The 15,341-nt window shown below is 38.9% G+C and overlaps 2 protein-coding genes across 9 annotated transcripts in view; one reads left to right on the top strand and one right to left on the bottom strand.

Moving 5' to 3' along the window:
- ERCC8 (ERCC excision repair 8, CSA ubiquitin ligase complex subunit) overlaps window positions 1–6,367 on the bottom strand; it is a 57,185-nt gene extending 50,818 nt beyond the window's left edge. The window contains exon 1 of one of the 8 annotated variants that reach the window (XM_072826584.1): window positions 5,935–6,359. In XM_072826584.1, the coding sequence (XP_072682685.1) occupies window positions 5,935–6,011 (77 nt within the window). In that variant the 5' untranslated portion in view covers window positions 6,012–6,359. Of the gene's footprint in view, window positions 1–5,934 lie in introns of all 8 variants that reach the window. The other 7 variants (XM_072826579.1, XM_072826580.1, XM_072826581.1 and 4 more) reach the window with 7 other exon arrangements.
- NDUFAF2 (NADH:ubiquinone oxidoreductase complex assembly factor 2) overlaps window positions 6,145–15,341 on the top strand; it is a 155,929-nt gene continuing 146,732 nt past the window's right edge. Inside the window, exon 1 of the mRNA XM_072826588.1 lies at window positions 6,145–6,359. Within this exon, the coding sequence (XP_072682689.1) occupies window positions 6,233–6,359 (127 nt within the window). The 5' untranslated portion in view covers window positions 6,145–6,232. The remainder of the gene's footprint in view (window positions 6,360–15,341) is intronic.

A 15,341-nucleotide genomic window follows, 5' to 3' on the forward strand; every position in this document is an offset into this window, starting at 1 on the left:
AAAAAGGAACACTACCTTAAATACTTTAAATTAAATATAAACAGTCCTCACTTTGCAGTTTGCAAACTAAACACAGAATGCAAGTTACCGTGATTTAGTTAAATGCCAGACCTCCCAATAATATGGTTCAAAATTCAGTTTCCATGGTATATTAACTGTGACTAGTAGCATAAAGCACAAAGCTGGCTACTACTTTTTGGGTCCTCAAATCACTATAAAATTAACACATACATCATATTTTGTGACCAATTTACATGACTTCTTTCAAATTTTATAGATGATTGGTTACTGGAATTTGTTATTCATTTATGTACAGCCTGCAAAGTTCTGTGCTTCTGAGATAAACCTGTAAGAAATTCTAGAAAAATGGATAATTAAAAGAAGGAATTGGACAACAAAATGGAAGTGCACCAAAAATATGCTAAGTAATAATGCTGAAGTAAAACTAAAATGGAATGTAAACGGGATTACAGAAGGAATAGCTGACTGTAGAAATGTGATACTGTGGCCATTTGAGAATCTCTAGAGATGCAGAGTGAGGAAATCAATGCAGGTGAGTAAACTTACCCAAATAAATGAGGAAAAGTGGTCGTGATGAAAAGGCTCAAGATGTCTCAGAGGAAATGACACTGGCAAAAACCTTCACATTAAAAAAACTCAGAAATATTTCATGACATTTAAATGCAAAGGATAAAATGCTGGAATCAGATTCAGACATAGAGAATAAGAGAGAATGATAATTGAATGACATAGAGAAAGGAGAATGATAATTAGCCAGAATATAGAAGATATACTCAACTTGCATTAGAAGTTATACGAGAGAAGATCAGTGCCACTCAAACTACTCTTGATTTGTTGGGTTTTTTAAAACAAAGAAATAACTGTAGTTATCATTTCCAATGTTTTACATTGGAAAGTACATTTACATTACAGTGTACTAAATATTAGCTTTATTATTTTTTCAATTTTTTTTTTAGATTTTATTTATTTATTCATGAGAGACACACAGAGAGAGGCAGAGACATAGGAAGAGGGAGGAGAAGCAGGGTCTATGCAGACAGCCCGACAGGGGACCGGACCCAGGCATCCCAGGATCATGCCCTGAGCCGAAGGCAGATGCCCAACTGCTGAGCTACCGAGGCATCCCTATTTTTTCATTTCTTGTATATTGACGACTAACAATAAAGGTTTACTGTTTGACAAAGAAATATTAAATATCACAGAACAATGATAATTTTCTACAGTGATAATTAAAATTACTTTCCATAGATTTTGGCTGGCACAATTAGTTTTATAGATGTGTAATATTACACAAAGCAAGGACTGTCCGAATGTTTATATGACAATTGCTTGAAGTAGAATTAAATGTGCTGAAGAGAGTGCCAAATCATTTTTCTTTTACAAACCATAACAATAACTATATGTATTCTATGATTTTCAGGGATTTTCAAAAATGTTTTATTTGAGGAGCTGGGGTGACTAAGGTAGCTGAGTATCTGATTCTTGATTTTGACCTACATCATGATCTCAGGGTCGGGAGATGGAGCCCTGTGTCAGGCTCTGTGCTGGGCACAGATTCTGTTTAAGATTCTCTCCCTCTCCTCCTGCCCCTCCCCTGCTTGCAAGTGTGTGTGCGTGAGTGCATACTCTCTCTCAATAAAAAAAAATTAAATTAAATTAAATTAAATAAAAATGTTTTATTTAACTTTTTTAGTGGAGTAAACAATTAATGCATATGCCAAGCAAATGAATATGGAATCTCAGACATGAAAAGCAAATGAAGGTGGAATCTTTCTCAAGCAAAGGTTGTCATCCCTGGCTCCACATTATAATCACCTAGAGAACTTAATACAGAATTTCCAGTGTCCTTGACCAATTAAATCAGAATCTCTGGAGTTGGAACTTTGGCATGAATACTTTTTCCACAGTGTTTTTTCCAAATCACCTTATATTATTCCAATATAATGGCAAAGTTGTGGAAACCTGTTCTTTTTTTTTATTTTCCTCCAGTCTTTCATAATGATTTTCTCAATCATACCTCACTGAACAGCATTTTATTTTAAGCCATTTGTTTGGATTACTTCAAAATGGCCCATTTAGTTTTTCTAAGAATAATTCTTTTTGATTTTGTACTTCATTAGCTCTTATTAAAATGGCATAATCAGAATAATAAAACTGGCCTTATCAGGATTAGGGACAAATACTAATTTTTGATAAGCATATACAGCAACTGGTAGGAGAGATGTGCATGGGATTACTACATTACAGGTTTTTAGCCACAAGTGTTAAGTATGATGGGAGAACCAGCATCACAGGAAATGAAATCCGTTCCTAGATGGATTAATCTGGTGATCTAGTCAGGAGACACTATTTCAAATCTTTACTTTTTCCTAACAAAGAGGTTTAGGTCATTGCATTTTAACAAAGAGCAAAATTTAGTTGCTTTCTCAGATCAAGGAGTATTTGGAATTAAAAGAGTCTGGAGAAATCCAGTGTTTTAGGCCATTAGTAGCTCACATAATTTAAACTATTACTGATATCATAAGACTTCTGAATTTACTAGAGAAAAAATAAACCTGATTCTTTTAAAAAGAAGTACAGCTATTTTCACTAAAATTAGAGGTCTCACAGGCAAGTTCATTCACTTTCCACCGTGTAATTTGCTGATCATAATGGAAGAACTGCAGAACTACTTGGTGGAAACAAGCCAAATTATCAGAGGAGGTAAATTTTGATAAAAATAAATTTTGAGTTTTTGCAATCATTGAAATAAAAACCTCTGGATATGCCCTTATGCTTTTATTGGAGTGGATCACTAAGCTGAATGGGAATTACTGCCAACTCCGCAATGACTGGAGGTGGGGACGGGGGGACAACAGTAGATGCACACCTAACCATGTTTAAAACTGATCAAAATGCAGTTTAAAAAATTTAATGTTTACTATTTAATTAAAATTAAATGCAAGATCTGCAACATATTTGCCCATTTAGTATTACTAAATGTAAAACTGATGCAACATTTTAGAACACAAAATAACACATAATGCTTGCTGAAAAGAGATTACAATAATTTACTATTTTTGTCTATTTGTAATTGTGGTAGGGAGCCTAGAAGGGGACATCCACTGTCTCTACCTCCTGGTATTCACACCTGTAGGTAATTTCCTTTCCTTGAGAGTAAGCTAGACCCAATGACTCACTTCTCATGAACAGAATACAACAAAACTAATGAGATATCATTTCTGAGATCAGATTATGAGGAGTCTAGCTTCCATCTTGCTTGCCCTCTCTTGCTTACTTTCTTGCTTTAATGGAAGCCAGTTGTCATGTTGCGATTCAAGAGGCCTATGTGAAAAATAACCGGAAATGAAGGAGACCTCTGGACCAAAGTCAGGGAAGAACTAAATACTGTCTTACAAGAGCTTGGAAGTGGATCTTTCCAGAGTCAAGTATTGAAATGACTATAGTCCCAGCCACTATCTTTATTGCAGCTTTCTGAGAAACTCTGAGCCAGAAGAGCCAGTTAAGACACACAGATCCCTGAGCTCTAGAATCTGTGAGATAATAAATCTTCTGTTGTTTTAAGCTGCTAGGTTTTGGGGGGTACTTTGTTACCCATTCACTGATAACTTATGCTTGAGGTACTTTGTTACCCATCCAGTAATAAGTAATACAGGTGAGTTCTTCTTTTGGGATAATAGAAAAAATAATTTCCATAAGCTTTTCTTTAATATTTTATTTATTTATTTATTAGACACACACACACAGAGGCAGAGACACAGGCAAGAGGGAGAAGCAGCCTCCATTCAGGGAGCCTGATGTGGGGACTTGATCCTCCGACTCTGGGATCATGACCTGAGCTGAAGGCAGGCACTCAACCGCTGAGCCACCCAGGCTTCCCCGTAAGTTTTTCAATAAGCAACTGTACTCTGCTTTCCTCTTCTTAAGTTTCTCTAAAAAGCCATCAAGGCTGGCAGTTCCTACTTCCTTTCCTCTCTGTCATTCTCCAACTCACTGAAATCTTATTTTTATTTCCATGATTCTCCTGAAAATGCTCTTCCCAAGGCCATCAGTGATCATCCTGTTGGTTAAATAGAATGCATGCTTTTAATTCTTCCTTTATTCCTCATACTTCTTGAATGTATGCCATTCACTTAACAGAAACTCTCCTAGGTCTCTTTTCTCATAGGGGTTATGAATAAACTAATAAGAAAATACATATACAATGCTATTTCGATAGTAATAAACTGAATACAGAAAATAAAGCAGAGTAATAGGAGGGAAAACCACTGAGAGCAAAGAAGCAGGCTGGGGCCAACAAATGACAGATATGATGGCTTCCTCCTTAAATAGTCTTCTTTCAGTATATGAGATGCTTCGTTGCTCTGGTTTTCCTGCAATCTCTCTGGTAACTCCTTTTCGGTTCATTTGTAGTCTCTTTTTCTGTCTAACTTTAAATGTTGATATTTCTCAGATTTTTTTGGTCATTGAACTGCTTTTCTTACTCTACACATAGTGCCTGGATGATCTCATCTCCACCTCACTTCACATATCATTTCCCATTAAAGATATCTCAGTTTCTTCTGAACATCAAATATGTAAATTCAACGGCAGCCTCCTCTCTCCAAGTGAAAATCTTTACAGGTTCTTTGAAAGCAATATGGGAAGGGGCACCTGGGTGGCTCAGCCGGCGAAGCCTCTGACTTCGGCTCAGGTCATGATCTCAAGGTCTTAGGATCCAGCCCAGGGTAAGGCTCCCTGCACCCCGGGAAGTCCGCTTGTCCTTCTCCATCTGGCCCTCCTCCCTGTTCCTGCTCTTTCTCTCTCAAATGGGTACATAAAATCTTAGGGGAAAAAAAGGGGGGGGGGGACAAAGTAATATGGAGTAATTCAGTATGGGCAAAATTGTGGTACAACTTGTTCCCTCTTTGGAAAACTTTGTCTAAAAGAACATCCCTATCATTCACCTTGCTCTATACAAAGCACATTATCGGAGAATCATTGTGGACTCCTCTCTTTCCATCATTCACTGTATTCAAACAATTTACATAGATGGCTGATTCTGTTTCTTAAATACTTTTTTAGTTATCTTCACTCTTTCCGGCCCAACCACCATTTATTGCCCTGGTCCAGGCTTCCATCTTCTCTCTTCTAGACAACTGCCACAGTTACCTAACTTGACCCCTTGGCTCTCTTGCTCTGAACTTCAGTCCATTCTCCAAGCAGATGACAAAATCCAATGGTCATCACCTTATTCTCATCTTCGTATCTCTTCACCAAGCATACACGAGCTGTTCCTCTCCTACCCGGGAACTACATCTCCAGCTTCATCTCTTGTCAACGGCCCCCTGGTCTGTTCCGGTCATGCTAAACCTTGGTCAATGCCTGGCCTCTGGGGCCCCCGGGTGGCTCAGCGACTGAGCATCTGCCTTTGGCTCAGGTCGTCATCCTGGGGTCTTGGCATCGAGTCCAACTCGACTGGGGTCTTGGCATTGACTCCCAGCGGGGAGTCTCCTCTCTCTGCCTAGGTCTCGTGAATAAAAATAAATGAAATCTTAAAAAAAAAAAATTCCTGGCCTATGCCCTGCCCGTATCACAATGCTTGGCAACCAGGAGGAGCTCACTAAATCTGTCGGCTGAATGAAGGAGCTCTTGAAGAGCAGTGATCACTGGGGAGTGGGGAGGGAGAAGGAATACGGCAAAACCAAGGTATCCACACCAGAAACCGCCTGAGCACCCACCGGCCTACACGTATGTAAAAGGATCTTATTTTCGTGACCCACAAAGTAGAAAAAAATTGAAGTCCAGTTTGGTGGAAGTAAAGTGAAAACGAAGCGGGAAAGTGGGAAGCAAGACCGATACAGACGCTGGTCCAGTTTTAATATTCGGCCTGTTTGAGAAAGAAAAAAAAAAAAAGGTAATCTACTTCTTTACCTCCGCGTGGACTCCGCCCTCCGGAGGCGAAGAGGGTGGTCCAAGCCGGCTTGTCTCGCTGACAAAAATCCTAACATCCCGTCACTTCACGCCGGCCGGGAAACAGGGCGCCGCCATGACAGAGCTCGGAGGCCGGGCAGCAACAGCGGAGCCTCCCATTGGTTGAGCCGGATGCCATCCGACCAATGGTGAGCGCCGTTACTAGGGGGTAGTGGGCGGGGCCCGCGGCTGGAGAGCGTGTGTATAGCGGTGGTGGCGGATCCCGCTGCGATTCGCGCTGCGAACCCGGGCGGCGCGCATGGCTTGGGCTCGGGGTTTGGTCGGCGCCTTGCGGAGGGCGCTGTCAAAGGAAGCGAAGCAGCACGTGGGCACGGACCGCTTTGGGAACAACTACTACTCTGTCCCGGAATACAAGAATTGGAGAGGTGAGGCGACCGCGAGCGCAGCGGCGGCGGCGTCAGGGAAGAAGAGGGAAGGGAGAGCGCGGCGTGAGCCGACGCGGGGTGCGACGGCGGTGACGTCACCGGGGGGAGGGGCGGGCGGCGAGCGGACTTCGTGCGCGGCGGCCGGGCCCGGGGCTGCAGCGACCCGCCCCCGCAGCGCTCCCTCCGCCCCCCGCGTCCGGGGCCGGCGGGAGGACGCGGCGTCGGCGCTGGTCCTGGGCATCGGGCGACACCGACAGGGACCCCCGGGAGGTGCCCTCCTTTGGGGGACTGCGGAGGCAGTGAGCGGGCTGGGGAGCGCCTCCGCTTGGCTCTTTCTGGGTGTTTGAGCTCCGGCGCTGGCCGCGCGGGTCCCCTTCGTCCCGCTGTTAGATGGAGGGGTGCACCGGGGGGGAGGAGAGACCCTCCCCAGGCTTGACGTTCCCTCTGCCACGAATTGGCTCGCCCGGACCCCGCGGGGCGCGCTTGGAAGACCCTCGCTGCCGTCGCGGCGTCGCCCGAGCTCCCCGCGAGGTAGTGGCGTCCGGGGACGTGGGGGGCGTGCCTGTCCCTTGAAGTCGCAGCACGTGGCAGCCGCCGTCCTAACCCCTCGGATGTCGTCCCACCGCCGCGATGCAAAAGGTCTCAGGCTTTGGGATCAGAAAGGGGTTGCGTTGGAATTTCAGCTCTGACATCCAACAGATGAGGGGAAAACTTGACAACGTATTAGCCCTCCCGAGTCTCAAGGTCTGCTGACTTGGAAGTCAGAGATGATGATAATAAGTTATATTGAGAAGCACCGAGATCTTTCCAAAATCGTGGAAATCATTTCCGGCAGCTCTAGTCAAAGAGAAGGACTCTTACTTGGAGCGCATGTAAAGTGTATCCAGTGATTTACCGGCGTATTATTTATTTATACGCTTTTAACTGAAAATTGTTTTGCCTCGCCTTTTCCTGTAACTTAGTATCTAAGACTTGTTTCCATTGAAATGAGCTTCTAAACTCTTGTCAGGGCCGGGAATATGTCCTTTTTTTTTTTTTTTTTTTTTAAAGCCCACAAAGAATCTAGCATGTAGATGGTGCTTCTTCACAAATCGCAACCAGAAGGAAGGTTGTTTCTTTTCCATAAGTTGTCAGTAGCAATCAAAAATATGCAAAATGTCATTTGACTTCTTCTTATTATTATTATTGAAGTATAACTTACATACAGTAACACATATCCTTTTTGGTGTATAGTTTTATGATTTTTTACAAATGCATAGTCCTGTAAATACCACACAATCCAGATAACAGAAAGGTTCCATCACTCCCAAAATTCCCTCTACCCCCTTAGTAGCTCGCTCCCTTACGTCATAACTAGGCATTGGCAGCCAGTGATCCCTACAATCTTGCCTTTTCCAAAATACAATATCTATGAAATTATAGAGGATTCAGTCTTTAAGGTAAGGCTTATTTTGCACAGCATAATGCAGTTAAGATTCATCTATGTGTCTGTAGTTGTTCCTTTTTATTGCTAGGTAGTATTTCATTTATGCCTTTACCACAGCTTATCCATTCACTAGCTGAAGAGCTTTGGGTTGTTTCTAGTTTTTAGTGATTGTGAAGAAAGCTTCTGCAAACATTCCCATGCAGGATTTTGTGTGCATCTTTTTCCATTTCTCTTGGGTAAATTCTTAGGAGTGAGATTGCTGGGCTATGTACATATGTATTGTAACTTTATAAGAAATTACCCCACACTTCCAGATTGGCTATGCCATTTTGCATTCCTGCCAGAAATGTTAAGAAAATTTCTAATTACACATCCTCCCCAGCACTTGGTGTTGTCAGGTTCTTGTTTTTTGTTGTTGTTGTTGTTGTTGTTGCAGTTGTTGATTTTAGCCATTCCTTTAGTTGTATAGTGGTGTCTCGTGGTGGTTTTGATTTTCACTTTGCTAATGACTGAGAATGTTGAGAATCTTTTTATGTGCTTATTGGCCATCCACAAATTTTTGGTGAAATATCTATCCAAAACTTTCAACCATTAAAAATAATTTTGGGGCAGTCTGGGTGGCTCAGCGGTTTAGCACCTGCCTTCAGCCCAGGGCCTCATCCTGGAGATCCAGGATCCAGTCCCACATCAGGCTACCTGCAGGGAGCCTGCTTCTCCCTCTGCCTGTGTCTCTGCATCTCTCTCTCTCTCTCTGTCTCTCATGAATAAATAAATAAAATCTTTAAAAATATATATAACTTTGGACCAACTTTATTGTATCATTTCAATAAAATATAGTATGATCGAAGAAAGATTTATATTAACAAAATCATGTGTATTCTAAAACAACATAATTTGTGAGTCAAAGGATATGTTAGTCTTTAATCTTATTATAATACCAAATTGTTTTCCAAAATGATTATAAGTCTATACTTCTATCAGCTTGATATTTGGAATTTATCTACTCTTGGCTGTGAGAAAATGAACCTTTTATTGATGATGTAGGAGAATCATTGTATGCTGCTATATAATACACCTGTATTGCTCAGTTCTTAGATAATTGAAGCCTGTGGCACAGATACATATTACATCCTGTAAATGCTCTTACACATTTCCTAAGCCTTTCACCATGTATAGGGGAAATATCTTTAGTTTGTTTTAATGCAAGATTTCCAAAAATGAGTCCTCTAACTTTATTTCCTTAGTACGTGGTTCTTTAGAGATCTCCTTGAGTTTTCTTTGAATTGAATGAATTGTTGAGCATTTAACACCATCATTGAAGAGTTTTTAAGAACTCTTTAGAGGAAATGAATTTTTCTTTTAATTCAGTTAATTAGTGTGGCGCGGGTCATTAATGAACTACTATACTTTCCACATAGGATATTATTTAATGACAGCAAAGATAGTTATGCAATTTAAAATAGATCTTTGGAGTATTGTCCATTCAGCTGAATTTAAGTTTAAGATTGTTGAAATTTTGACTTTAAAAAAAAATAATGGTATTTCAGGATAAGAAGATTGTGAATATAGCATTAGTTGGCGTTTTTATTTTTAGTTTTTTAAAGATTTTATTTATTTATTTGAGATAAAGCACTAGAGAGATAGAGCAAGCACAAGTAGGAGGGCAGAGGGAGAAGGAGAAGTAGGGAGCCAGAGCGGGGCTCGATCCCAGGGTCTGGATCATGATCTGAGCTGAAGGCAGCCACCTAACCTTAACCAACTGAGCCACCCAGGCACCCCTAGTTGGCTTTTTTAATGAAAAGGTGTTAGTCACCATATTATTATTGAAAGTTTGCTTGCTCTATGGAAGATTACTTTTTTTAATGGAAAATTACTTAATAAAAGATTCCCCAAATAAACTGTCCAGAAATTTCCTCTGATATTGCACCCTTCTTATTTATAGTATCTCTGAGTTTTTATCCATCTGGTTTCACTTATCTCATGTTTCAAAACAAGTTCCCTTCATTTCTAAGGTAAATTCGTGTATACTTGATTCTGACTAGAACTTCTTTGAACTGTATTTTATTATTTTCACCTTTATTTTTTGCACATTCGTTTAACCACTACACCCAGTTAAAGCTAACACGTTTATTACTAATAGACTATTAGGAGTTGTTAATTTCCTAATAGACATTGTGAATGTACAAATGTGGGCAGCTTCAGGTATTGGGAAGATTGTTGTATAGAAAAGCATTAGGTTCACATATGCAGCCCTTCAAATCAGAACTTAGGTCAGAGGGGAAATGTTTACCTTTTTTAAAGAAACCACTTTCAGACTGTTAGAACTGTGCTAGAAAAGGAAGAGAGTGCCTTGTGTTTAATTGTAACCAAGAGAATTTAGGGAGGTAAGGAGCTGGACATGTTTGATCAGCACCTTGAATGATAAATATGATTTCAGAAAGAGTGATTGAAGAGCATTCCTGAACAGGGCTAGGAAGAAGTAGGAAATACCACAAAGATTAGAGGGTAGTCCCATGCTGGTGGGCTTTAGTTGAGAAGAGCTAGAGAATGCTGTTTTAGTGAGAGAATGGATAGAGTCAGATGCTAAAGGGCCTTGAATACCGTTAAGTTAGAAGTTTGCACTTTATTCTCTACCAGGTAGGTAGTGGTTGAAAAGCTTGTAACATGATCAAAACTGTTAAAGAAATGGTTCAGGAAGCACTTGTAGAAGGTGAGCTAGCTAGGAGAGGGAGGAGCTGAAATAGTACTTGGTGAAAGCATTGCTAGATTAACTGCTATCCTGGAAAGAGATGATAGACTCAAGTGATGGGAATGGAGAGAAAAGTTTGGTTTAGCAAAATTTTTGAACTTGATAATTAGATTGGTGGAAGGGGAAAGAAAAGATGAGAGGCCAAAGGTGATTTTGTTTCTATTCTGGAGAGCCAGTGGATTGAGTATAGATTCATGCAAATAAAGGCTAAGAGGGACAAATGCAAATAGAGAAGTAGGCTTTAGGGTGAGTTGGTAAAGAGTAAGTGGAATTTGTTATAATAGGACAATTGTATAACCAGGCAATTGTATACTCAGATCTGCAGTTCCAAAGATGTTAGTGGTTAAAATACAAATTTGGAAGCCACCTTTATGTAGGTGATCCGTAAAGCTGTAGGAATATTTGAATTCAAGTAGGGAAGAGTAATGGTAAGATGAGATTAAGAGGCAGAGATATAGGAGCCCTGTCATTTCAGTGGCTTCTCATTCAAGGATGCATAAATCCAAACTACCTGGCTAACTAACATTCATGACCTTTGAGTCCATCCTGAAAGTGTTACTTGTTTATAATATAATCTTTAGATTAATTTGTAAAAAGCATATTTATGCTATTAGAAATTGAACTTGAAAGCTTACATGATTTTTACCAGAGATACTAGTTATTTAATTTTCAGCATTCAGAAAAAAAATAAAGATTGATTGGATGCAGCTATTTAGGAGTTGTATCTAGACTTTTGCTTTTCATGATACTGAGCTTCAGGTGATATTCCCAAAACAATTGGTTGGGGACAAGGTAGGGACAGCAACGGACAGTAAATAACAGTGACGCCTTCTTTTAGAATCCAGGATAAATGTTTCATCAAACATGGTAGATAGGGATGCCTCGGTGGCTCAGTGGTTAAGCGTCAGCCTTTGGCTCAGGTTGTGATTCCGGGGTCCTAGAACTGAGTCCTGCATCAGGCTCCCTACAGGAGCTTATGTCTGTGCTTATGTCTCTGATGCTCTCTCTTTGTCTCTCATGAATGAATCAATAGTATCTTTAAAAAACAAACAAACAAACATGGTAGATTTATTTTTGGAATACATTTTTTAAAACTATGTAACCCTCATTAAGGCTTTTTGTATAGTGAATTGTTTATACTAGGCTACTAGCAATGATTTTCAAATTGTCATGTTTTAAATAATTATGAAATAAATCTGTTCCAACATTTTATTAGAAAATCTTATATTCTAGGGATCCCTGGGTGGCACAGCGGTTTGGCGCCTGCCTTTGGCCCAGGGCGCGATCCTGGAGACCGGGGATCAAATCCCACATCGGGCTCCCGGTGCATGGAGCCTGCTTCTCCCTCTGCCTATGTCTCTGCCTCTCTCTCTCTCTCTCTCTCTCTCTCTCTGTGACCATCATAAATAAATAAAAATTGAAAAAAAAAAATCTTATATTCTAAAGGATTTTTTCATTTTGTTCTCAGTCTTTTAATGAAGCATTATTTGTACATTTATAAGAATTGTGAGCAAAGAAAAATCTGTGCTGTTTTCATGAAAGCACTTACTGCCAGATTATATCTTGTATACTTTCTAATTTATATGAGTATATTTAGACTCACATGTATTTGGATTATCAGTGTGCCAACACATTATTTATAATATTTATATTTATTTATAATAATATTTCCTGAATTTTATATTTCAAGCTTTTTAAAAAAATATTTTATTTATCTGGACTCCATTAATCTTTCCTCTTATTTTGAAGTAAATACTATGTAAATACTAAGTAAATACTATGATGTCAGTTTACTTGTAAACATCTTAGTATATGTCTCTGAAACACAAAACTCTTCTTTTTAAATGTGACAGTGATCATCTCATATAGAAATCCACAATTTCAAAAAAAATCAACAATTTCTTAACATCATCAAATAGCCTTTTTGTCACATTTCTCTGATTGCCCTGATCTTACTTATTGATTGATTTGTTGGCTTATTTTTGCAGTCTGTATAAATTGAGCTCCAAACAAAATCTTTATGATTGCTAATATGTTTTTAAGTCTCTTGAAATTTGTAGGTTCTCTTTTTATGTTGTTCCCCCCCCCTTTTCACATATAGACCCCTACTTTTTTGGGGAGTGGATGTTGAAAAAAAAGTAACTTTTTAAAATGATGGTATTAATCCATTTATATTTGTTGTAGTAAATAGTTTATTTAATTTTACTTTAGTCATCTTAATTTTTATGCTTTCTGTTGGTTATATTTTCTTATTCCTGAGTACCCTCCTTAGATGACTTTTGCAACATATACTTCATTTTACTTGAAAGTGATTGTACCAAGAGATAACTGTATGAATGCAATATGCGTGTGGCTTTCTGTAGGACTCTGGCCAAATTTTTCTGGGAGAACTATACTCATTACTTAGGATGCTTCACTTTTAGCCTCTGCAAGTAGGAATCTTAAGAATGCCAATATCAGGTTAGATTTTCTTTTTGACCTTTGACTTTGATCTCAGGCCTGCTGCTTACTATTTTTTTTTAAACCATTTTTTCCCCTGTACTCTCAGTCCTGTTGCTCTAAGTTTGGGATTCTCTCAGAGCTTCTTTTTTGGGAAAACTCATAGAAATTCTCCCAGTGTAGCCTGTATGTCTGCTAGTTCATAGGCAAGTCAGCATTCCTAAATTTGCCTTCCAACTAATCCTGTACCATTCATTAATTTCTCATGTAGTAAATATTTGTTCAGCATTGCTTTATGCAAAACATACCTGTTTTATATATTTCAGATCTATTTGCCTCGGTTTGTGGCCTTTAAATGGTAGCTTCTGCTGTTTTCCAGTGTAGCTTCATTCCCCGCTTATATTTTGAAAGATAAATGAGGTAAACAAACATAAATCAATGGCCACTTTATTATTATTTTTTGCAGATTTTATTTTTAACTAATCTACACCCAATGTGGGACTATAAACTACAACCCCAAGATTAAGAGTGGCACACTCCACTGACTGAGCCAATCAGGTACCCCAATCAAAGGCTATTTTAAACTAAAGTTTTTCCCTCTATTTTGTTTTCAACTTACCATAGCCTCCAGTCATTTTAGTAATGGTCACATTAATAACTACCATTTGTCAAGTGGCAACTCTATTTCATATCTTTACAACGCCCATATAACTAGGGATTATCCTCGTTTTAAACATAAGGTGATTGTTTCATTTCTGAATACTTAAATAAGCTTCATGTATACATGCCTAGGTACATAGTAGGTACTCACAAAACAGCCGTTCAGTGAATTGAGATATTTATGGATCCAGAATTAGAAAAACAAAGCAAGATTTTAAAAACCACAGAAAATAATGAAGTTTTACAAAATCTTAAAACAGGTGATTGAAGTATCTATGTTTTTTTATTTATGATAAATTGTCAAGTTATTCTTCAGGGTCTTTGATGCTCTAATTAGAACGAGTATCTTTTCCATAACTTTTCTACTGTGGCTCCAATTTGGGCTTAGCTTAGTCAGTGACCTTCAGAACTTAGTTTTATTGTTGACTCAAACTTCTATTAAGATACCAGTCTTATTTTATTCCTTCAAGGGTGAATATAGCATCATCTGATAATCCAAAACCTGCATCATCTGCTGTTATCTATAATTATAAAGTTGTATTGTTTCCGATGATGTTTTCTCAACTTGTTTGTACTTAGTATTTAAATATACTAAAAACTATAATAAATTAATATTTGATTAAGATGTTGTTATTAAGAACCAGACAAATCACATGGTCAGAATTATTAAATGAGATGGGTCTTGATTCAATAGGTAATTGGAAGATCATGATACAGCTCTTTACTCTGATAATCTGACATTTGGGAAATAATGAAGACATTTCAGATTTTTCCAGCAGGTGGCAGCATTGTTTAAAATAATTGTAGGTTGCCAGTTTATTAAACATTTTTTGCGCTGATTTGAAAGAAGAATCTTTTCTCTAAAATAATTGGATTTAGGGGTACCTGGCTCCTCAGTGGGTTAAGCATCTGACTCTTGATTTCATCTCAGATCATGATCTCAGGGTACTGGGATGGAGCCCTGTGTCTGGCTCTGTGCTCTCAGGGAGCTTGCTTGTCCCTCTCCTCCTCACTATTCCCCCTGTCATAGATAGATAGATAGATAGATAGATAGATAGATAGATAGATAGATAGATAGATAATCTGTCTTTAAAAAAAATAATTGGGTTTATATTTTTCCCTCAGAATAAACCCTGCACTACTGCTTTATAAATTGCTAACTCTTAAGAGGCACCTGGGGGGCGGGGGCTCAGTCAGTTGGGTGTCTGCCTTCTGCTTGGGTCATGATCCCAGGGTCTTGGGATCAAGCCCTCCTGGGGCTCCTTGCTCAGTGGGGCCTCTTTCTCCCTCTCTCTCTGCTTCTCCCCCAAGCTCGTGCTCTCTCTCACTCCCAAATAAATACATAAAATCTTAAAAAAATAAACTGCTAACTCCTCAGACAAAGATTCTTAAATGACACTATGGATCTTCCCTAGTCAGTAATGAACAATGATATAAGTGGCAATTATATTTTGAAGAATTGACCAAAAATTAAAAACATAATACATGTAATTTTTAGAACAGTAGGCAATATTGTGTCTTGAGTTGTCAGAGATCACAATGTAATCATTACCATGGACATTATCAAATTGACAGAATATCCTAAAATGGTCTTAGCTAAAATAAGCTTTTCATTTGGGGATATCTAGAAGAAGTTGAACTTATTTTAAAAAACTTTGTCAAATACAAAATAATAATTATAAACTTTTATATAGATTGTTTCGGGTGG

The sequence above is a fragment of the Canis lupus genome, chromosome 5, assembly GCF_048164855.1.
Source record: "Canis lupus baileyi chromosome 5, mCanLup2.hap1, whole genome shotgun sequence".
Lineage (NCBI taxonomy): Eukaryota > Metazoa > Chordata > Mammalia > Carnivora > Canidae > Canis > Canis lupus.